At 40.8% G+C, this 22,616-nt stretch overlaps 1 protein-coding gene across 1 annotated transcript; it reads right to left on the bottom strand.

The window, feature by feature from the left end:
- Positions 1-5,610: 5,610 nt before the first annotated feature.
- LOC100554046 (keratin, type I cytoskeletal 17) lies at positions 5,611-22,349 on the bottom strand. The gene is made up of 9 exons (XM_008113394.3): positions 21,720-22,349; positions 16,990-17,118; positions 15,213-15,295; positions 13,414-13,570; positions 10,762-10,923; positions 8,529-8,654; positions 6,875-7,083; positions 6,168-6,196; positions 5,611-5,909 (listed from the first exon to the last, which is right to left on the bottom strand). The coding sequence occupies exons 1-9, from the start codon at positions 21,966-21,968 to the stop codon at positions 5,812-5,814; spliced, it is 1,242 nt and encodes a 413-aa protein (XP_008111601.2). The 5' UTR covers positions 21,969-22,349; the 3' UTR covers positions 5,611-5,811.
- Positions 22,350-22,616: the final 267 nt, after the last annotated feature.

Genomic DNA, 22,616 nt, shown 5'->3' with positions numbered 1-22,616 from the left:
CTTGGCACCTGCAGACTGCCAAAGAAAAGCTTGCCAGACAGTGCAACTGCTTTGCAACTGCTTCATTTCTTTACTGCATTAGCTTTGATGCCAGGTTTCTGACTCAGGCACTGTTGATTAAATCTTGCATCCACAGCACTAACTCTTTCTAATTTTTTCCGATATTCAAAGAATTAGACTTCCCTGTGTATTTAGCAACAATAGTCATCAAACTTTCCTTTCAACGTCAGCCTCCAAATTTTGCTTCATCTCTGCATAAGCAATGCTTTGCAGAAGCATGTCTCCTCTTAAGTGTTTTCCACATTTTGCTGTGTTACTTGAATGCAAGTGGATTTAGTTAGCACTGGTATTACTCAGTGAGCATAAGATCCTGTACATGCATAAGAAGGTACAAAATATTTTTATTCTGGAACAAAGTGGCACATGTTGGTGGCATACATAGTCACACTCCTCCCAAATCAATATCTGATTAAAGTATTTCTTGAGTAAGTCTCTGCAACATTTGCAGATCAGGATACTACATTTTTTTCCATTTTTTGGCAAAATTTCTCAAGTTTTATTGGATAGGAAGAGGTGGTCAACGGCAACTTTCAAATCTTGCACAGATTCCCTTTGGATTAAGGTCTGAAATTTGATGGACCATTCTAAAACATTCAGGTTCTTCCTTTAAGAGCACTTCAGTGTTATATATGTTTTATGCTTGGTGAACTTCTCTGCCACATTTTCCTCCAGAATTGCCCTGTCCATCTACTCACAATCCAGACCACATTCCCAGTCCTCACCGAGGGAAAGCATCACCATAACACCATGCTACCACCACCATGCTTCACTTTGGGGATGGTCTTTTCAGAGTAATGAGCACTCAAGACTTTGGCCCTATCTCTACACTGCCATATAATGCAATTTGAGCCTGCATTATATGACTAGAATGTAGTTCAACCATGGGGGTGATATTCTCAGGATGATGACCACTCTAGAATTTGGCCCTATCTACACTTCCATATAATGGTGTTTCAAATGGCATTATATGGTAGTGTAAATGGGGCCATTGTGCTAGTCATAGCATTTTGGAGAATGCCACAAAGTCCCATTTGGGCCTCATCAGATCAAAGAACATTTCATGTTCAACTGTGTCTCCCTTGTGCCTCCAAATGGGCTTTACATATATGGGTTGGTTTCAGCTATTGCTTTCTTTTCCCCACACTTTGATAAACTCCACAGTAAAAAAATGTTAACAGTATTGATAATCCCATATATATGAAGTGATAATAATGCCAACCAAATCCATTACTGTTCCAGATTGAAGCACAACACAATGTGGATGCATATGTCTGCAAGATAGTATGGGATACTCTGGAGAAAATTTTTCCTGAAGAAAATACATTATATTTTCTGTTATTGGGAGTTCCAGACATCCTGTTTCAAAACAGTTGTTGATTTCAAACATGTCATTAAAAAACTCCACCACTATACCGATTCTAAATCTTTTTAGTGCAATAGACTTCTGAATTTTGGGTAGGAAGTTCTCTTTTTGTACCCTTTTGTCTTTCATGTCCTTTATAGTCTCTTTCACCCAAGTCTCCCTGGCTCAAAAGAATTAATTAGAACATACTGTGTTTAAGTGTTGTTACTGTTGTTACTGCTTCAAGCTGTTTCTGATTTATGGATAAATCTTTGGAATGATTTATTCAAAGGAGGTTAGCAATTGTCTTCTTCTGAGGTTAAGAGAGTGACAAGCTGAAGGTCACTCAGTAGGTTTCCATGACTGAGCAGGATTTGGACCCTGAGCCTTGGAGTCCTGGTCCAACATGCAAACCACTATATGACACTGGCTTTCAGTGGGGCTCACTCCCAAGTAGGAGTGAAAAAGATTGCAGCTTTAGTCGATATCACTCATTCTTAGAACCACAGAATCATCAAGTTGGAAAGAGGCTCATGGAACATGGAGTCCATCCCTAGCAGGTAGCTGTCCACCCTTTTTTGGAAAACATTCAGAAAAGGGGATCCACCATCTCTCTAGGTAACTGGTTTATCAAGGATTTCTTTCCCATCTTCAATTGGAATCTACCCTCTGTAACTTAAAACCACTAAACCTGGTCTCACCCTCTAGGGCAGCTGAAAACAAACTGTATCAGCTCTTGAGCAATGACCTTTCGAAGACTTGCTGGTACCTTTGATCTGGAGAAACTGCATTCTTGAAATCTACAGCCACTTGCATGCATTATATACTGTCCTGTCACCTTTCTATGCTTACAGTCACATACTTGCCTTTGGTCTCCTATGGTAAGGGTGAGAATGTTGGACTGAGATTTTCTAAAAACAAGTATAGTGTACAGTTGTGCCATTACTGCTTCAAATGTAGTCCCTTTATTGAATATGTCTGTATCTTCTTTTTTTTAAAATGTTCTAATCACATGATTATTTTCTGTATTTTTAAAATGTTGATTAGGTTCACAATGTGAAGAAGAGAAAGGCAAAATCCTTAGAGAAGAGTGTAACAGAAGGGGGATCTAGCAGCTTTGGAAAGCTTTGGACTTTGAGTTAATTCACTTACTTGAATTGTGTCAGTTGTGTTTTATTACTTGTAAAATTTCTTGTCTTATTGCATCCCCAACTGGTGAGCTGTCTGTGGTACAGCTTTCATTTCTTATGGCTTTACATCTTCTTTTCTCCTTCCTTCTAACATGCAGGCTGCACTGTCCCCTTGTGACCATACAAAGAAGAACATGTGGATTTCTAATGATAACAAAACTTCCTTCCCCTCCCTATCCCTTTCCACTTCTCCTTCCTTCCTTCCTTCCTTCCTTCCTTCCTTCCTTCCTTCCTTCCTTCCTTCCTTCCTTCCTTCCTTCCTTCCTTCCTTCCTTCCTTCTTTTCTTCTTCCCTCCCTCACACCCTCTTTCTTTCTTTCTTTCTTTCTTTCTTTCTTTCTTTCTTTCTTTCTTTCTTTCTTTCTTTCTTTCTTTCTTTCTTTCTTTCTTTCTTTCTCTTTCTTTCTTTCTTTCTTTCTTTCTCTTTCTTTCTTTCTGGATGCAGCATCAGACATTGATAAACACTGGAGCAAATGGCAATAGAGTGGTCAGTTCTCTGCATCCACTCAATTAGGTAATTTTGTAATGAAATCAAGCAAATCTGTCAGCCCAGTGGTTCACAACCCACTTTGATCAGGTTCCACTTTGACCACGGACCACTCTCCAACATTAGTACCAAAAGGGTTACAAATCTGGTTTTGGCCAACTTTAGATTTGGTTTGGTTATTTGGGGTGCTGATTTAGAAAATTGCATTGGAGAGACCATATCAGTTCTAGTTTCTGATACAAAACATATGCCATCCAGTAGTCGCCATATGCTCGCCCACAGAAAACCATATTTAATAATCTAGAGCTGATGTGGTCTATCCAATGCAATGGTTAGTTCTGTAGAAAGGAGTGGAAATAAAATAAAATAAATAAATAGGAAGGTTTGCGGACCAGATTTTCGTTCTTTCAGCCCACAGGTTGAGAACTACTGTGTTAGCCTGTTAGGGTGAGGAAGTTTTAATACAGTATATTGTATTTTGTTTTATAAACGCATACCTGCTTGCAGATTTATATATATGATTTTGAGTTAACAAAAAAAGGGATGCTGCCAGCAATAATCCAAATAGGCTGCGATAACTGTATTATTATCTCCTATATTGATGAGTTCATTAATGTAGCTTCTGTTGCCACCTAGTGGCAAAAAGAGCTCATGACTAGAAGGCCACACATTATAGGTAAGATAAAGGTTTCCCCTGACGTTAAGTCCAGTCATGTCTGACTCTGGGGGTTGGTGCTCATCTCCATTTCTAAGCCGAAGAGCCAGCGTTGTCCATAGACATCTCCAAGGTCATGTGGCTGGCATGACTGCATGGAGCGCCGTTACCTTCCCGCCGGAGCGGTATATATTTATCTACTCACATGTTTTCAAACTGCTAGGTTGGCAGAAGCTGGAGCTACAGCAGGTGCTCACTCCGCTCCCGGGATTTGAACCTGGGACCTTTCGGTCTGCAAGTTCAGCAGCTCAGTGCTTTAACACACTTCGCCACCGGGGCTCCTATAGAAAAGCAATATTATTCACCTGTTTGACCCATGGATATGCCACAAGTATATGCCTGAGTGAAGACACACGGTGACTATGATGTGGAAGATATTCAAGCATGGTGGTGTCCAATGGGGAAACTGGGTGTGTAAAATTTCACAGAAGAACGTCAAAGGCATCTAGAAGGTCTCCGTATGTGATGCTGTGGTAGTGGTGTTGTTGAGCCACAAACCCCCCCCCCCCTCCCCAAAGGTTTATGGACATTAAAGAGTCTTCAAGCAAGAGATATGATTTGTTACTTTCTTTTTAAAACATTTTCTACTGCTCCGAAGTTGCACAATGTCAAACCTGCTAGAGACTCCAGGGTGGATCTAGCAGCAGCTGTACCATAAAACTCTATCAAATCTAACCCTTTAAGAAATGTATCGACTTGATATTTTATGTGTAACTTATATCATTTGTATATTATATCAATTCTTATATGTATAAAACATATCAAAAAGTATCTTGGAGGAGCTCTCTTCCTGTGCCCTCAGTTTGCCTAATCCTTTGGGAATGGATATCATGGCCAGGGTCCCTCCAGCTATTTCCCAAGGCAGATAATATCAAAACCTTTGTGTATGTATGCAAGACTGAAGATCCCTTTTGTCACCAAGATGAGCTCAGGATGTTTGTCTATTCGATTGAGACTGACATTGAGAAGGCCACACATTATAGGTAAGGTAAAGGTTTCCCCTGACATTAAGTCCAGTCGTGACCAACTCTGGGGGTTGGTGCTTATCTTCATTTCTAAGCCAAAGAGCCGGTGTTGTCCATAGACACCAAGGTCATGTGGCCGGCATGACTGCATGGAGTGCTGTTACCTTCCCACCGGAGCGGTACCTATTGATCTACTCACATTCGCATGTTTTCGAACTGCTAGGTTGGCAGGAGCTGGGGCTAACAGCGGGCGCTCATTCCGTTCCCGGGATATGAACCTGGCACCTTTTGGTCCGCAAGTTCAGCAGCTCAGCGCTTTAGCACACTGTGCCACCAAGGGGCCCCATTTTGGAGCATACTTGCATCTTATTTGACCAAATCATAATAAACCTCTGTATTTTTGCCTTCAACCCAAAATGCTTGCTCTGAATCAAAGCTTATCTAATTTAACGGAAGCTTGCTAGGCACAGACCTTCTTATCCACAGTCCTAGCTGAAATCTATACAGTGGGACAAGTAGGCCGTCCTCACATTTAGTGACAGAGATGAGGATAGGTAGACACCTTCACAGTGGCTTTTCAGGATTTGGGGCACAGAGCTGTCTCCCTTGCTTTTCGATCTTTTTAGAGAGGTAATGGCCCGACCTCAATACCTTCTGTGAGAAAAAGCCATGTGCTCTGCCAGTTTGATTGTCCTTTCCAAATAAAGAGCAAATAGCATGGAATGGGGAAATATTACCAATGGGGATCAAAGGATGTGTGGGTGGAGGGAAAATATGGTGTTTTATTACTTCAATTTCCCTAATCACAGGATTGTGATCTCAAAAAGAAAAACAAAACAAAAGTAAATCTCCTTTCAAAGACATGGACAATTTTGCTTTATTTTCACATGTCAATTCAATGGAAAATATTTCACTTTATTTGCAGGCTGTTGCCTGTAGCAGTGGAATAAACTCACTAGAAATAAGCTATGCAGAACTGAGCTCACCTCCACCAGCACCACCACCATCACCACAATTGCTCTGCCACTAATTTGGATGCCATATCAACATCATTTAGAGTGGTTGCTCCACCTCCTCCACGCGAGAGGACACCACCTGGCCATCAACCAGTTCTTCAATGAGAGTCTTCACCCGACGACTTGTGGTGTGCTCTGTGGGGAAGGGGTGACATAAGGTGCTGAGTCTGAGAAGCCAATTTGGAAGAAACAAGATGTTAAGAAAGAAGTAGTCACAGGAGAGGCGACTGGGGCAGGTGTTCTCAAAAATATCTTATGACTGTTTAAAAGAATAAATATAAGGGCATGTTCAAGCCAATCAAAGCTAAGCAGTGAGATCCAGAGCACTGCTCAGTTTGGGATGCCCTCATAGTAAATTGTCTTTAAAGTAATTTTTCAAACACTGTAACTTACCTGGGGGAGATGGTGGCTCAGTATCCAACCTAAAGGAGCAAATGAACACAAGTTCAATTTGGTCAACTGAATAAGTAAAATTACTTATTATTATAAGTACACCTTCAAGAGTGGTGCTTGGGGAGGACACAACCCCCGGATATATGGACAACATGATAGCCACAGCTAAACTTCAAGCTCCCTCGAATTTCAAACAGAAAGGATACTTGCTCCTTACTAAGATCTTCTGAATCCTCCTACATGTCAGTCTAAGACTATATCCACATAACAAACATAAAACTCCTTTTCTAAAAGTGTGTCTCCACCCCCACCCCCCCACCCCCAGTCTTTTCACTGAATGTATGCAGAATGCTTTACTGTATGGGACAACTGGGTTTCATTCATCAAGCAGACCATTCCAAGTGATTTAATAATGAGATCTGAGCTCCCTTTCACAGGGAAGATAATAAGTCTTTAATGCCCTTAGAAATCTGCTTCTCCGTGGTCTACATGTTGTGAAGAAGCATTTCAAGAGGCTCATGGTCCAAATCTGACCTCAACCATACTCATCTGAATGGCATTAGCCAAACCACTGTTTCCCCAACATCAACCCACCTCCCTTTTGCAAAATGATCCATGCTTGCTTCTGACATTTGGGAAAAAAGAGGGATTGGTTAGCTGGCAGGCCAGTTGTACATATCATGCCTACCTTTCCTAGAGGCTCTTACCCTTCCAGAAGACGCCGGTAAGTGGCAATCTCCTGCTCCAGTTTGTTTTTGATGTCCATCAACCGCTTGTAATCCTCAGCTTGGCGCTGGGCCTCAGATCTCAGCTGGAACAGCTCTGATTCCCTGGCAGAGATCAGTTCACGCAGCCGTGACAGCTCCATCCCATAGCGGGATTCAGTCTCCACCAGGGTACCCTCCAGGGCGATTTTCTGGAAACAGATATTTTGTGAAAGTCTCATATAGACCATAACTTTTTCCCCCAAAGCAGAAAGCAGATAAAGAACCATAGTAAGTTTAGGACAACCTTACAAGGCTTGGAGAAAATGTTAAAATTTGTATTCTCACAATGTGGAGGCTGATGAGGAATTGTGATCATTTTAACCTTCCTATGACCAAGCTACAGGATCTTATGACATTGACACTGGTCTCTATGCAAGGATTGTGGCATTTGGAACAAATTTTTTCAAAAGGACCTCATTGTGCTATCTATGACACCAGCTCCCATTAGGTTGTCAACAGTGCCATTCCTAGACACACACTTGTAACATGTTGTGTCATTTATTATGAACGCATTGTGTTGCCACTATACTCATTTGTATGGAAGGCCACATGAGACATACATGGTTTCTTTAAACAAATCCTACAAGCACTTCAGAAAACTGTATAGAAGTGCTGGTGTGGCACCTAGAGTATTAGACTGCATCTGGAATTTACAATAGCAGCATTTCTATGTGATTTTCTAGGACACTCTTAACTTTTAAAATAAGCTGGATAAGTATCATGTAACCTAAAGTCTGGTTTCACAAAATCCAGAGGGATTGGTTGCGGTGATAGATACAGGTTGCCTTCTGGAACAAGCAAGATGGAGTCCAAAGCCTTATTAAAAGGAAAGAGAAAGGAAGGTCCTTGGTTCCTTGGCTGCTGGTCATTGACAACCAAATAAATGTAGTCCAAATAATATATTATAAAGTAACTTGTTACTTCCATGCTTTCCGGGATCAACCTTCACATCAGAACCTAGGATGTTGACAAAAGGCTAGAATATATGACTTTTTCAAACCCCATAGAATTCATCAAATTGCATTTCAAGCAGTTGGTTAGAATAACATGCTAAGGATCAAACCTGTGAAATTCCAAATGTAAAGAATTTATTTTTTATTTTGTAATATTATTTTAGGCTGTCTTCCTTTGGCTGATATAGGCCTTTTTTCTTTAAAGAAGTGGACCAAATAAAAAACCTCGCACTTATCTGATAAGTATGGAACTGGGGCACTTTCAAAAAGTAGAAACAATTGAAAAGTGAAACTCAGGTATGTTTTAGCATGCAAATGTAAGACCAAACATTAGATTGTGCTTGGCTGACCAAGAGAAAGAAAAGCAGTGGGTGGTCAAAGCGGTGGACCAGGAGTAGAAAATGCAGTGCATAGCTAACAGTTTAGATCTGTTGAAACAGCAGAATGTTGAAAAATATCTTGCTAAATAATCTGGGGATGTCTGAATGGCCAGTCACAATCTCCCCCAGGTTTGAGGATGCTGTCGACTATATTAGGACACCCTTCCCATGGAAAGTACAGCCCACAAGGGCCCCAAATTCCTACAGTTTCCCACCCTTGATTTAGCATATCAAGACACATTGAAAATCCCTATTACTGACCGTGCTCCGGAGAGACTGTAGCTCAATCTCCAAAGCCTGAGCCAATCGTCTCAACTCGGTGATCTTCAGCTGTGCAGCCTGGAGGGCTTCACTGCTGTCAGCAACCTGCTGGTTGATCGCATCACACTATAGGAAAGAAGAAGCCATCACTGGTGGGTTTCCCATATTAACATCTTATTATATCAAATCAAAACCCCAAAGTTCTGCAACCGAAACACACAATGCAAACTAAATATATTTGTTTGTTTTCTTGTCTTACTGTTGATAGCCACAAGGAGAGGCACAAAACAATAGAGACAAACTCAAAACATCTCCCTCCCTACAGAGGCAGTCCAACCATAAGGCGAAATAGGCATTTGCCTGTGGCGCCATCGTCCCGGGGGCACCATCGTCCTGGGAGGAGAGCACCACTCTCCACCTCCTTCTCTTTCGGGCCTTCCAGCGGCCGCGCTGGGCCTTCCGGCCAGCGCAGACCCACCTTCGCACCACACAAGCCCACCTTTGGGGCCTTCAGACATTGTGAGGTCTGTAGGAACTTGGAAGCTAGGTACGTGGGGTTTATATATCTGTAGAAGGTCCAGGGTGGGAGAAAGAACTTTTCTTTGAAGCAGGTGTGAATGTTGCAATTAATCACCTTGATTAGCATTTAATGGCCCTGTGGCTTCAAGGCCTGGCTTCTTCTTGCCTGGGAGAATCTTTTTTTGGGAGGAGTTAGCTGTCCCTGATTGTTTACTGTCTGGATTTCTTCTGTTTTCAGAGTGTTGTTCTTTATTTATTGTCCTGATTTTAGAGGGTTTTTTTTAATACTGAGGGCTATCTGGGTTATCTAAGTCCACACTGCCCTATATCCCTGTTCAATGTTTAGTGCTAAATTTGCAAATATAGTAATTCCTACATAACATTACCATGTATTGAACTGCTTTTTCTATTGATTTGTTGTAAAACATGATGTTTTGGTGCTTAATTTTTAAAATCATAATGTAATTTGATGTTTTATAGGCTTTTCCTTTATACTTCCTTATTATCCAACATTTTCGCTTATCCAACGCTTTTATTTTTCAGTGATTGGTTTGGGGGGGGGGGGGGGGGCGCCAAAATTCTGTTCGCCTACACTTGAAAAATACCTAGGGCCGGCTCTGCCTCCCTACACACTTGTGCTTCCATCATTTGTCTTCATAAAGCCATGATAGCTGCCTAAAAGTTCTTAAGCTCCATCTTCATTGACATAAGGACCAAACATTTAAGATTTTGAAAGGAAGGGAAAGTTATTTGAGCCTATTTTCTGAGAAGGTAAAGGTAAATGTTTTCCCCTGACATTAAGTCTAGTCGTGTCCGACTCAGAGGGTTGGTGCTCATCTCCATTTCTAAGCCAAAGAGCCAGCGTTGTCCGTAGACACCTCCAAGGTCATGCGGCTGGCATGACTGCATGGAGCACCATTACCTTCCCTCCAGTGCAGTACCTATTGATCTACTCACATTTGCATGTTTTTGAATTGCTAGGTTGGCAGAAGCTGGAGCTAACACTCCCCGGATTCAAACTGCCAACCTTTCAGTCCACAAGTTCAGCAGCTCAGCAGTTTAACCCACTGTGCCACCAGAGGCTCTTGCTGAGAAGGTACTTGAAGGCATATACACACAGTGCAGATTGCCTTCAAGAGCCTTTGCCTTCTTACGATAAGGCCACCTCATCCCTTCATTTCTATGCAGTGATAGCTTCCAATGTGAACTTCAATGAAGTTATCCAGGTTGCTGAACAATATGCCTCACACAGGTTGGTCACCATGGATAATTCCTTTAAAGGGGACCCACAGGTTGAGAACCACTGCTTTAAAGTTTAGTCTTAATACTGGAGTGAATTAACCATCCCACTAAAATGGAAGTCTTTATCCATTGCTGTTTTGGGAGGCTGCAACAGACAGCAGTTCAGATGATAAAGCTGGATTTTGGAAATCCCATTCAGACATGAAAATCACTGTTGAAGCATTCTCTCAGGTTAAAAAAGCATTTAAAAATATTTTGTTTTTTCAACTTTCACAGATTTCTTGCAACCCTACTGTCAGTCCTAGGTAAGCAAGGCATATATAAAATCCAAGAATAAAAACCTCAAAACCTATTTTTATATCCTACCTCTTTTCTGCTCCTATGTGCTCTAGTCTCTTTGTCTGTGTGACCCCCTCATGCTGGCAACAGCCACCACCCTTGAAATGAGCCCTTTTAACTTCTCTTTCCAAACCTGGGCTTTGTGAAGGGCCTCAGCTTCCTGGCGGTTCTTCTCCATAACATCCTCATACTGGTCACGGATCTCAGCCAGAACTTTCTGAAGATCAACACCAGGCATGGAGTCCACTTCCACATTGACAGTGCCCCCAAGTCGTCCCTGGAGAGAAGCCACTTCCTGTGTGAATTGAAAATGCAGTTTATTATTAAATAATCAACAAATAATCAACCACACATTACAAGGCCCGGACTGTGGCGCAAGCTGGTGAGCAGCCAGCTGCAGCCAGCTGAGACCAATCTCTCTGACCAAGAGGTCATGAGTTCGAGGCCAGCTCGGAGCCTACGTTTGTCTTCTGTCTTTGTTCTACATCAAGGCATTGAATGTTTGCCTTATATGTGTAATGTGATCCGCCCTGAGTCCCCTTCGGGGTGAGAAGGGCGGAGTATAAATACTGTAAATAAATAAGGGACAACATTTGGATGGATATAATCGCAGGTCATTAGCCCCATGCTGCAGTCATATATTCTTTTAAATTAATCAGAACTGTTACCAAAAAGACTCACAACCAAATCCTGCAGAGAGGAGTTGCCTGTACAGCATCACATGTAGTCTGGACAGTTTTTGGGATCCTCCCGTCCTCTCTATACACATGTTATTGTATTCCTGTAGTTCTCAGAGTTCTACCAAGTCTGCTAATACTTCCATTTAATAAGGACATAATTCAAGTTTGGCAATCCATGAGCTACCTCTTGCTTCTGATCCGCCACAGGCTACACAATATGCACATCTCTTATAATGTCCAAGTAGTGGGAGTTGGCTATATAAAAGCAACAGTATTCATGCTTGATCACTAAGCACAGAGAAAATTATATTCAGTTGTATGCCAACTAGGAAATGTGTAAAAACCACTTTCTTATGGTTATGCTGATCAATAAACACCATGGAAGGATTCCAAGGGTAGATTTCCTACAAAGGAAATACTTTTTTCTAAAGCATTGCTACATTTTCTTTATTATTTAGCTTTCTAGCTTTCATTTTACCAAATTGCCTGTGATAGGCACCAATTAAATTGAAACATCCATATACCTGAGTATATCATTACTTCGACTGCTACAGACAATTTACCAAGGAATAAACTATGAAAAGGGCATATAAGCAATTCCTTGGAAACTGCAGCTATCCACATTATCCTGCCAAATGAGAAAGAGAATGTTATATTTTGTGACCATTAAAATGGTAATCTGCTCTCTTTCTTAGTTTGTTCTTAATGGTGTTCCATACTAGTATCAGTTTTCAGTGAGAACAGAATGACTGCTATTTCTCGCAGAATTGAAACCATGGTGAGATAAAATAGTAGAGAAAGAACCTTGAGAAGCTGCTTCTTTAGACCACAACTTGTTACATTCCTGAAGCCAGGACAAAATTCTGAAAGTTTAAAATGATTAATTTTTCCAGTCCCTAATTCAACTTGTGTGCTATGCTCTGCTTTAAAGAAAGAAAAATCATATCAGAAGCAACTTGAGAACATACTGCAAGTTGAGTCTGGTGTGAGAGAATTAGCAGTCTACAGAGACGTTACCCAGGGGACACCCAGATGTGTTACCATCCTGCTGGGAGGTTTCTCTCAGCTCCCCGCAAGCTAGAGCTGACAGATGGGAGCTCACCCCATCTCACGGATTTGAACCGGCAACCTTCAGGTCAGCAAATCAACCTTCAGGTCAGCAGTCCAGCCAGCACAAGTGTTTAACCGATTGCGTCACCATGGCTCCTTTTTAAAAAAATGATCAATCAGTAGAAAGTTCAGAATTTGCAGTTTGAAAAAGTAATTCTGGGACAAACATTCGAACCATAGGTCACTGGTAAAGCTATATGGCGGTAAGGTCCTAGCTTCAATCTCAGCACCAGCAGATAAAGGATTTGCAAAGACCATTCAGTTCTGTGCAAAGGTTTCAAGTTGTATTTGCTGCTTATCTTCACCAATGGACCAGAGACAACAGCAGAAGTTTACAAAAGAATGGAAAACCTCTTCAGTTGCTAGATGGGAAGTTACTGCATTAAGTTTTCATCACTCAGGCAGTAAACAATAGTCTGTAGTTCTGCCTTCATTACCTCCAGGACACTTGAAAGTAGGGGTGGGCAATGATGGAAGGTTAGGAGACCACATTGGCCCACTGGAGATTTTGTGGAGCCACATTCCCACTACAAATCCCACTGTAGGAAACCTCCCAGGCTTTTGTCTCCTAAGAACCCCAATGCTGTGGGAAGTGGATATATATTTGCCATAGTTTGAGCCCCCACCTTAAGCAATTTCCGGACTAGTAGATACCTTTTTCAAAATAGGACACGACCAGGATTTCCCCATTTTTAAAAAAATAGCTTTTCCGAGTCTGAAACAGCCCATGGTCACTTGAGGGCAAAAAACTGAATCTTGGAGAAGCTTCAACAACTTCCGATAGAGTCACACTTTGCCCATCCTTGCTTTAAAGTATCCAAATATTTTCTTATCCATCTTAAAGAAGGACAAGAGAAGTAAATGATCACTAAGTCTTCCAGTAGTTACTTAATACCAATGTGATCATATCGGTCAAGTGTTGCAGATCAGACTAGATCCCACAAGTATCTCCTTTGGTGTTAAGGCCTCTTATGCCTGCAGGTCAACACCCTTACCTCCTCATGGTTTCTCTTAAGGTAGACCAGTTCCTCTTGTAGATTGTCTACTTGGACTTGCAAGCTAGCCCGGCTTGCATTTACATCGTCCAGGACTTTGCGTAGTCCATTGACGTCCCCCTCCAGGGACAAACGTATGGCTACCTCAGATTCCAACCTGTAGAAGTAAAAGGAGAGCCAGTATGGTATAGTAGTTAGCTATGATGTTAAACTAAGACTCCAGGTGATAGAATGCCTATCTATTTCTATAAATATCAGCATAGAAAATATCACATTTATTACTTTGAAAATATAACAAGGTGAGAGCCATTGTGGTATACAGGTTTAAGCACTGGACTATGATTCTGGAGACCAGGTTTCGAATTCCCATTGAGCCATGGAACCCCATTAGATTACCTTAGACCCAGTGTCAGAGGAAGGCAATGGCAAACCTCCTCTGAATAAATCTTGTCTTTAAAAAAAAAACCTTACGGTGGGGTTGCCATAAGTTAGAGTCAACTGGAAGGTCCATAACAATAACTACAACGTAAATTTATAGCCATGGCAGCCCAAGAGTATGTAATTGGGAAATCCACTGGATGGTAACGTAAGCTTGGATAATGTCAGCAGCAACACAGAAGTGATTGATTAGAAAATTAAATGCATGCTCCAAGTCTCAGAGCAGTCCATTACTATTTCTAGAGTAGGTTTTCCTCCACATAAAATTGATCACTTGGTTGTAGTTCATTCGATATTAAATCCAAGGATAATTAACAGGGGCAGGGAGGAAAATAAATCATGCAATTTGAGTCTACTCACATTCTCTTTGTGTTTCTTTAAAGCAGTGTTTCTCAACCTGGGAGTCAGGATCCCTGGGGGTTGAGAGGGGTTGCCAAAGACTAGTATTTTCTGTTGGTCATGGGGGTTCTGTGCGGAACGTTTGGCCCAATTCAATCATTGGTGGGGTTTAAGGGGCTCTTTGATTGTAGGTGAACTATAAATCCCAGCAACTACAACTCCCAAATGTCAAGATCTCTTTTCCCCAAAATCCACCAGTGTTCAAATTTGGTCAAGTGAATGAAAATATATCCTGCATATCAGATATTTACATTACAATTCCTAACAGTAGCAAAATCACAGTTATGAAGTAGCAATGGAAATAAATTTTATGGTTGGGGGTCACCACAACATGAGGAACTGTATTAAGGGGTCGCGGCATTAGAAAGGTTGAGAACCACTGCTCTAAAGGTAGGCCAGTCTCCAAAATTATAATCCAACACTCAAACCACTACACCATGTTGGTTCTCTCCATGTCATACTTATGACTCTTCCCACCAAGTTTCTGAATGTCAGGATACTGATAAGTACAGAAACAGATACAAAGACATGCAGACAAACATTTTCAAAGCAGTAAACCAATGAGTTTTATTTTAAAATATATTTGCATTTCTATAATGATTAAGAAGAAACAAAAATATAATGGAAATTATATGCAAAAGAACTATATAAAAGAGACCCATGGATCAAAGGTTCCTTCAAGTTTTACTCATTTGAAGAAGAATCCAAAATTTTAGAAAGAGAATTGGATGGTACACTCAGATCATTCCAGAGTATTAAATAATCAGGAACAGATAGCAGACAAATACAGTTATCTCAAGACCTGGACAGGGCTGACAATAGCAGGGTAACTTGCCCGTCTCTCATTCTCAAGGTTATAATAAAGAAAAATTGACTTGAAAACAATTAACAACAAAAAAATTAATAATATCGAATGCATGAAATATGGAGGGGGGTGAGCAATGGTAATGAAGAAGTCTTACTTCACTTTGAAATCATCAGCAGCAAGTTTGGCATTGTCAATTCTTAAGAGCAGCCCAGCATTATTCAAGGTCTCCTGTTCAATCTGGAGAAAGACCAAAGAGGTTAGTGAGTCTCTAAAATGAAACTATAGAGAACAAGTAACCTAGCAAGGGAAGACCAAACAAGTAGCCACTTTTAGCCAATGGCAGGCATTCAACTTGATAATCCTTTTAGTCAAACCCCCAAAGAAATGAACATGAAAATGAACAAAATCTGGCTACCAGTATCAAAAAACTCTAAAATCAGGACAGTAAATAAAGAACAATACTAAAAAACCCAGGGGAATTCCAGACATAAAACAATCAGGACCAGCTAATCACGTCCCAACAAAGGATTCCCCCAAGCGAGAAACAACCAGATCTTAAAGCTGCAAGGCTATTCAATTCTAATTAAGGTGGTAAATTGCACTATCCACACTTGCCTCAAACAGACAAGAGTTCTTTCTCCCACCCTGGACCTTCCACAGATATGTAAAACCCCTCTTGCCTAGTTTCCAACAGCTCCCACAACCTCTGAGTATGCCTGCCATAGACGTGGGTGAAACATCAGGAGAGAATGCTTCTGGAACATGGCCATACAGCCCGGAAAACTCACAGCAACTCAGTGATTCTGGCCATGAAAGCCTTTGACAACACATATGTTGTTGAGACTTTATGAGATATTCATTGAAAAACTATTGCAAAGTATGCTGCAGGATGTCCCGCAAAAACAAAGTTTTTGCAGTTTAATAAACTTTTTCCATGGTTTTTTTATATAAACAATTAGGAAATGACATTTATAAACCAGCAACAAAAATCATGTTACATAGTGTAATCTACAAACACCATGTAGTCTAAAATTTTCTATGGTACTGTTACATTATCAGGGCAGAGGCCACTAGGGGGGGTGATAGAGAGAGAAGGATAGTCCATCTTATGGTGGGACATTGAAGTAGGATGTCAGGGATTCCTCTTCTTCAGAAGAGGAAGGGGAGCAGGAAAGTGTTCATGAATCTGAGGGCGACTTGGAGTCTGAGGAGGAAACTTTGCTAGTACCCTCATTCCAGGAGAGGCAAAAGGAAACAGAGCAGAGATGTCGTTCAGCTAGATTAGCTGCCAGAAATGCAGCCGAGTGATTAGGAACTGCCCTAGCAGCCATGTGGGGACCCAGGGCTATAAAAGCCGAAGCAGGTGCAGCCAGCTCTTGCTGGTAACAAACTGAATCTAATGCCTTCACTCTCTGTGTGCCTGCTCCAAGTCTGCATCTGGATTTATGCCTGTTTCTTTGTCTGAAGTAAGACTTCCTGGCTTTCTTTTGCATTATTTCACTGAGTGTACTGTACTTTATGTTTTGCTGCAATAAAGCAGTTTTCATTTACTTACCACAGTGTCTTAAGGCTGTTCTTGAAAGACAAAACAGGACATAGGAAAACCATTTCACCTATTTTTGCTGGTTATTTCCCCTCCCCACTTCCCATATCATAAATAAGGGTTATTTCTATAAGGTGATCATAGGTTGTGGGAATAACAGGAAAACAAGGGGAAATGGTTTTACTCCTTTAAACCCCCTCCCCTCCATAAAATGGACTATGCTTCTCTCTTTCTCTCTCTAGCACCCCCTAGTGGCCTCCACCCAGATAATGGAACAGTACCCTTTCTATTTTAAGAGCCTGCCTGGAAACAAACCGGCAACCAATGGAGTTCTATCAAAAAGGGGTTGTGTACTCCCTGTAGCTAGCCACCATCACCATTTTCTTACCTTAGCCTTCAGCTCTGAAAGGGTGTTGAAATAACCACTCAGATCCGGGCCACCAGCTGATGCCCGCTTCGCATAGTATTCCCTGATATTCTGCTCCAGTTGTGCATTAGATTCCTCCAAGGAGTGCACCTGGTGCAAAGGCAAAGAAAAAGTAAAATGATGTGATGATGATGAATCCTCCAAATGAAAGTGCTATCCTTGGTTTCGCCACGAGAGGGAGCCCTTGATAGCTCAGACAGAAAGACAATTCATATTAACAAGCTGAAATATGTTCAGAGATGGCAAAAGATCTGAAAGCCAAGCTTTACAAGGAGTGGCTTAGGGATCTGGGTATGTTTTAACGTGGAGAAGAGAGAGTTAAAGGTTACATGAAAGCTATTTGAAAGAACGGCACACTGAAAGTGGAACCAGTTTGTTTTCTGCTGCTCCTAGACTAGAAATGTAGCAATGGATTCAAACTATAGGAAAAGAGCTTCCATCTAAAAATTAGAAAGAGCTTCATGGCGGCAAGAGCTATTCGACAGTGGAATATGCTGCCTGGGAGTACAAAGGAGTCTCCTTTTCTGGAGGTTTTTAAACAGACCCTGGATGGCCATCTGTTGGGAGTGCTTTGATGGTGTATTTGTGTATGGCAGAGGATTGAACTGGATTGTTGCTTACACTCTATGATTACACTCTATGATTCTACGAGCACACAAACAAAGATATAATAAATAATTCACACAGGCCGGACCTGAGTATAGTAGAACATATGGCTTAGAAAAGCCTAAGCAGGATTTCTGATTTTGTAAACCATTCATAACCCGGCAATCCACTAACATTGACTAGTGAAACCTTGTCCAACCAGATGTCCTCTGGATACGTTGGACCACAATTCCTTTAATCCCCACAGTAGAAGATTTTCATAAACCATATACACTATACTCACAAGTCAACCAAAATGCAAACAACTGGCAAAAACCAGAAAAAAATTCAAAACTTAAAAAAAATTATATAGTAAAATTGTGTTACATTAAGTTAATTTGTCTTCATTTGTCTGAATTTGCTTTTAATTATTGCATTGCAATATTAATATTAAAACAATACAGGAGAACTTTCCAAACATTTCATTTAGACGTGCATTATTTCCCAATACAGTAATTCAGATTTTCTAGCAAACCAGAAGATGAACCAACCCCTTATAAGAGATATAAACACATGCATAATCGTAATAATAAAATATTTGGGGACATAACAAATCCCATGAAAACCTTTCATTTATATTCAATATATTAGGTAAAGTATTGTTTTTTGTTGAACTTCCTAATTCTGTATCAAAAATTCTGTTCAGATTCATTGTGTATTTTCTTAAGGCATTGCAATAACATTAAGACACAAAATTTATTTTTTTTTTAAATTTGAAATAAATAAATGAAATAGTATTTTAAAAATTATAAATGACATTAAAACTAGAAAGTCAATCAGTCAAACAAAGATGTTTGCTAAATCCAGGGTTACCAAGTTCAAATGAAATTGAAGGTTTACTTATACCAGTTCCTAGATTTAGATTTCATGGGGGATGTTTAGCTTTTGCAGGATGTTGTTAACTGCAACCAAAAATAAAAACATACAAGAAGTAAGTTGCTTGTTAAAGGGTTTATGTGCAAATCAGGGTTATGTGGCAATCACCATGACTACTTGTCCCACCTATGAATTAGGAGTTCGAGTTTTATCTCTCTGGGGATTGTATGTTTAACATTGGAATCTAGTGCTTGGAATTCAGTAGTAAAAGAAGAGTATCTCTGAGCATGTGCCGAGTGTCTCTGCACAACTGAGCTTTAAAGGAAGCTTTGCCAGAAGAGAAGGCAGGTAATGTTTGAGAAATGCTATCAAGCTGAAAGAAATCATGCATAGCTATATAAAATGCATCCTTTTAGTAAGTGTTTCTGTTTAGTTTATATTGGTAAGCATTATATACAGAAGTATGATGGAATTGAGTGTGTAAGGTTTATTGTTGGGCTGTGTTGTTAAACCTTGAACATAGACAAATGGGGTGGGGAGAAACATATAAATTGAAACATATAATGCACGTACCCAACAACAACAACAAAACAGATGCACAGTATGGCTCTCTGAGTTCAATTGAATAACAAGTCCCAGCCAGCACAGCCAGTTGTGGGATATAATAGGAGTTATTGTTAACATCTGGAGAGCCAGAGGTTCCCCTGAGCTTTTCAAATATGGAGAGAACAGTTCAAGCCCCCTCTTCTCATACGTCTAAGCACAAAAAACCATGGCACACAGTTAACATAGTGTGTAATTTAACCCTAAGCTACACAATACAACCTGTTTTGAATAACCAACAATTCCAGCAAAGGATAGGAATCCCTACTTGCTCACATCTCCAGCCAAGTTCAAAATTATCTGTTCTCACCCATCCAGCTATCAGTAGAGGCCCAACCTGACAAATAAACTCTTTCAAATTACCAAAACAAGAACACAAAAAGCTACACACACCTTTTCGCTCTGCATATCTCTTCATATTAATGAGAGAATGTGTTCATCCATTGTACATATACTGTTGATCGAAGGTATCTTGTCCCATCCACATTGCCACTCATATCTGTTCATATGGTAACCTGTTACTTTTTGCCGCTATAATAGTTATTATTACTACAGTATTATTAAGATGCACCCCACTTTTCTCTCTGGATTAAAACCCAAACAAGTATACTTTAGCCAGCAAGAAATCTTCCTCCTATTCAAAGTCTTTCCCTATGAAGAAATCCTGGCCACACAGAAGACTCATTCATCAACATTCTTCCTAAAGCTTTTTCAACAAAGCTCCCAACATCACCAATCATAAATCATCAAAAACATCATTATAAATAGCAAACCCAGGGCTTATCTGAAGTTCAAATAAAGCAAGTTCAAATAAAGGTTGTTTTTGACACAACTTGAAAAATAACTTACTTTTTTGAACTACATGCACAGCTATAGCACAGCGGGTTAAACCGCCAGTTACAAAAGATCTTGCCAACCAGAAGGTTGACAGTTCAAGCCGTCGGTGGGGTAAGCTCCCACTGTCAGCCTAGCTTCTGCCTACCTAGCAGTTGGAAAACAGCAATGTGAGTAGATAAATAGGTACCACTTTAGCGGGGAGGTAAAAGGCCCCACTGAAAAACATGCCAGTGGTTTGATTGGCAGGCTCCTTGGTGTGGAAGAATGGAACAACAGCACCTCCCCATGGCCGAGTTGAGAAATGACTTTGAAAAGCAGCCTCCAGATGCCAGAAATGAAAGAAGGAAGCCTACCTCTGTTTATGTATTGTCTGTCTTTGTCAATTATGTAATGGCGTTGAATGTTTGCCATATATATGTACCTGTAATCCGCTCTGAGTCCCTTCGGGGAGATAGAGTGGAATATAAATAAAGTATATTATTATTATTTTATTGTATGACACAGCAAACAAGATAGATATGCTGGATTTCGTTTCACAAAACCACAAGTCGAACACTTTCCTATTATTATTATTATTATTATTATTATTATTATTATTATTATTATTATTATTATTACAAATCTCAGAGCCCTACAGACTATTTGCAAAGACTTCATCTGAATAGCACCTAATATTTGGAATGTCTCATTCACAGAGTTACCATATTCAAAGTTGACTAGATGACAAATAACAGCAAACTATATATTTCAAACTACATTACTGCATTTTGGAGCTTCTTGGTAAACTGGTAGAAACTTGTATGTTCTTACAGTAGCCAAATGATTCATGTGCCAAGTGTGGAAACATTTACCATTGATGATTCAATGGTTAGAAGATCTTACTACTTAAACGTCCAGTTTTACAGTTGCCAGCTCCACGTTTCTTCACCACTGAGCAAAGGTAAACTGGTTCAATATACTTTGGATATCTTCTGCCAGAGGTGGGGAATATGTGGTCCTTCAGAAGTTGTTCAACTAAAGCCCTAGTCAATACAGAGAGTGGTGGTGAATCATGGAAGTCGCTATTCAAAAAATACAAATGGGCATACATTTCCTAGCCCTGTTCTGCCAGGACAGGTGACAATGCTTCCAACTTAGGAGGGGAAATGTCATCCATAAAAATAAGGCACTAGTGCCATTTTGCTCAGCTGCATCACACAACCTCTGAGAGTTCATGCACACTGTAGAATTAATGCAGTTTGACACCACTTATCTGCCATGGCTGAATACTATGGAATTATGAGAGTTGTAGTTTCACAAAGTCTTTAGTCTTCTCTGCAGAAGAGTGCTAGTGTCTCATAAAACCAAAACTCCCAGTATTCCATAGCATTAAGCCATAGCTGTTAAAGTTGTGTCGAACTACATTATTTCTACAATCTAAATGCACCTTGAGAGCTCTAGAATCATAGAGTTGGAAGAGACGTCGTTGGCCATCCAGTCCAACCCCCTGCCAAGAAGCAGGAAAATCTCATTCAAAGCACCCCCGATAGACGGCCATCCAGCCTCTGTTTAAAAGTTTCCAAAGAAGGAGCCTCCACCACACTCCAGGGCAAAGAGTTCCACAGCTGAACAGCTCTCACAGTTGGGAAGTTGTTTCTAATGTTCAGGTGGAATCTCTTTTTCCGTAGTTTGAAGCCATTGTTCTATGCCCTAGTCTCCAGGGAGGCAGAAAACATAGGATCTTTACTGTATCTTGATATCCTTGCCCTGTAGCTAATTCTTTTACTGGGAGACTATCTTTGGTTACTCACCCTTCCTAGGTATGCAGCCAGGCGATCGTTCAAATTCTGCATGGTGCCTTTTTGGTTGATGTCAAGGATGTCTGTCTCCGGCCCATAACGCCGTGCCATAGTATCTTTGGCTGAGGGTGGAAGGCTACTCATGACCCCATAGATATTTGAGGCTGTTTGAGGCCTGGCTATGCTCAGTGTGCTCCCCGATCTGGGTCCACGTACACTGCCAGAGAAAGACAGGCTGCGGCTCGAAAATGTAGTAGACATGGTTCTGGTGGTGGAAGGCAAAGCAAAGCAAAGGTCCGAGTTGCAGAAACTTTGGAGAGATTCCCCTTTATATAGGCAAGCCAGAAGGGCAGGACTAAGCCACAGCCTTTCTCCTACTGGATCAGCTGGTCATTCTTCATTGGGGGGGGGGGGAGTGAGCAAGAATGGCATCTATTTTTGAAACTAAGCTTGAGGGTCATGGGTTTTTTTTTCCTCCTCCCCCGAAGCAAATTCTCAAGGCCATTGCAAAATCCACACCTTAGCTCTGGATCCGACACTCTGTCAATGTCAGATGGAGATCACATCACGATAATATGTCCAACATACCATTTCTCATCCCCTTGTAATCCTCAGACCAGATATGATGGGTGGATCAATAAAATACCTCTTTAATCTATGTGTTGTTGCAATGGATGGGGAAGGGGGGAAATGCAAGTTTCATCCTGCTAGAACAGGCTGGAGACAGCAGTCGGGACACAGTGTCCAGAGACTGTGAAGCAGCCTTTTCAAAAGTAATCACTTGTGCAACTAATTATGAAGCCAGTCACGATCACTGCTAAACTTGATCCTTTTAATGTTATCCGTTATTAAAACAAACCTCCCAAATTGCTCATTATACTACAGTAGAGTCTCACTTATCCAACATAA

Source organism: Anolis carolinensis, chromosome 6 (genome assembly GCF_035594765.1).
Source record: "Anolis carolinensis isolate JA03-04 chromosome 6, rAnoCar3.1.pri, whole genome shotgun sequence".
In the NCBI taxonomy this organism is placed as follows: domain Eukaryota; kingdom Metazoa; phylum Chordata; class Lepidosauria; order Squamata; family Dactyloidae; genus Anolis; species Anolis carolinensis.
This window is presented reverse-complemented; position numbering and strand designations above follow the sequence as displayed.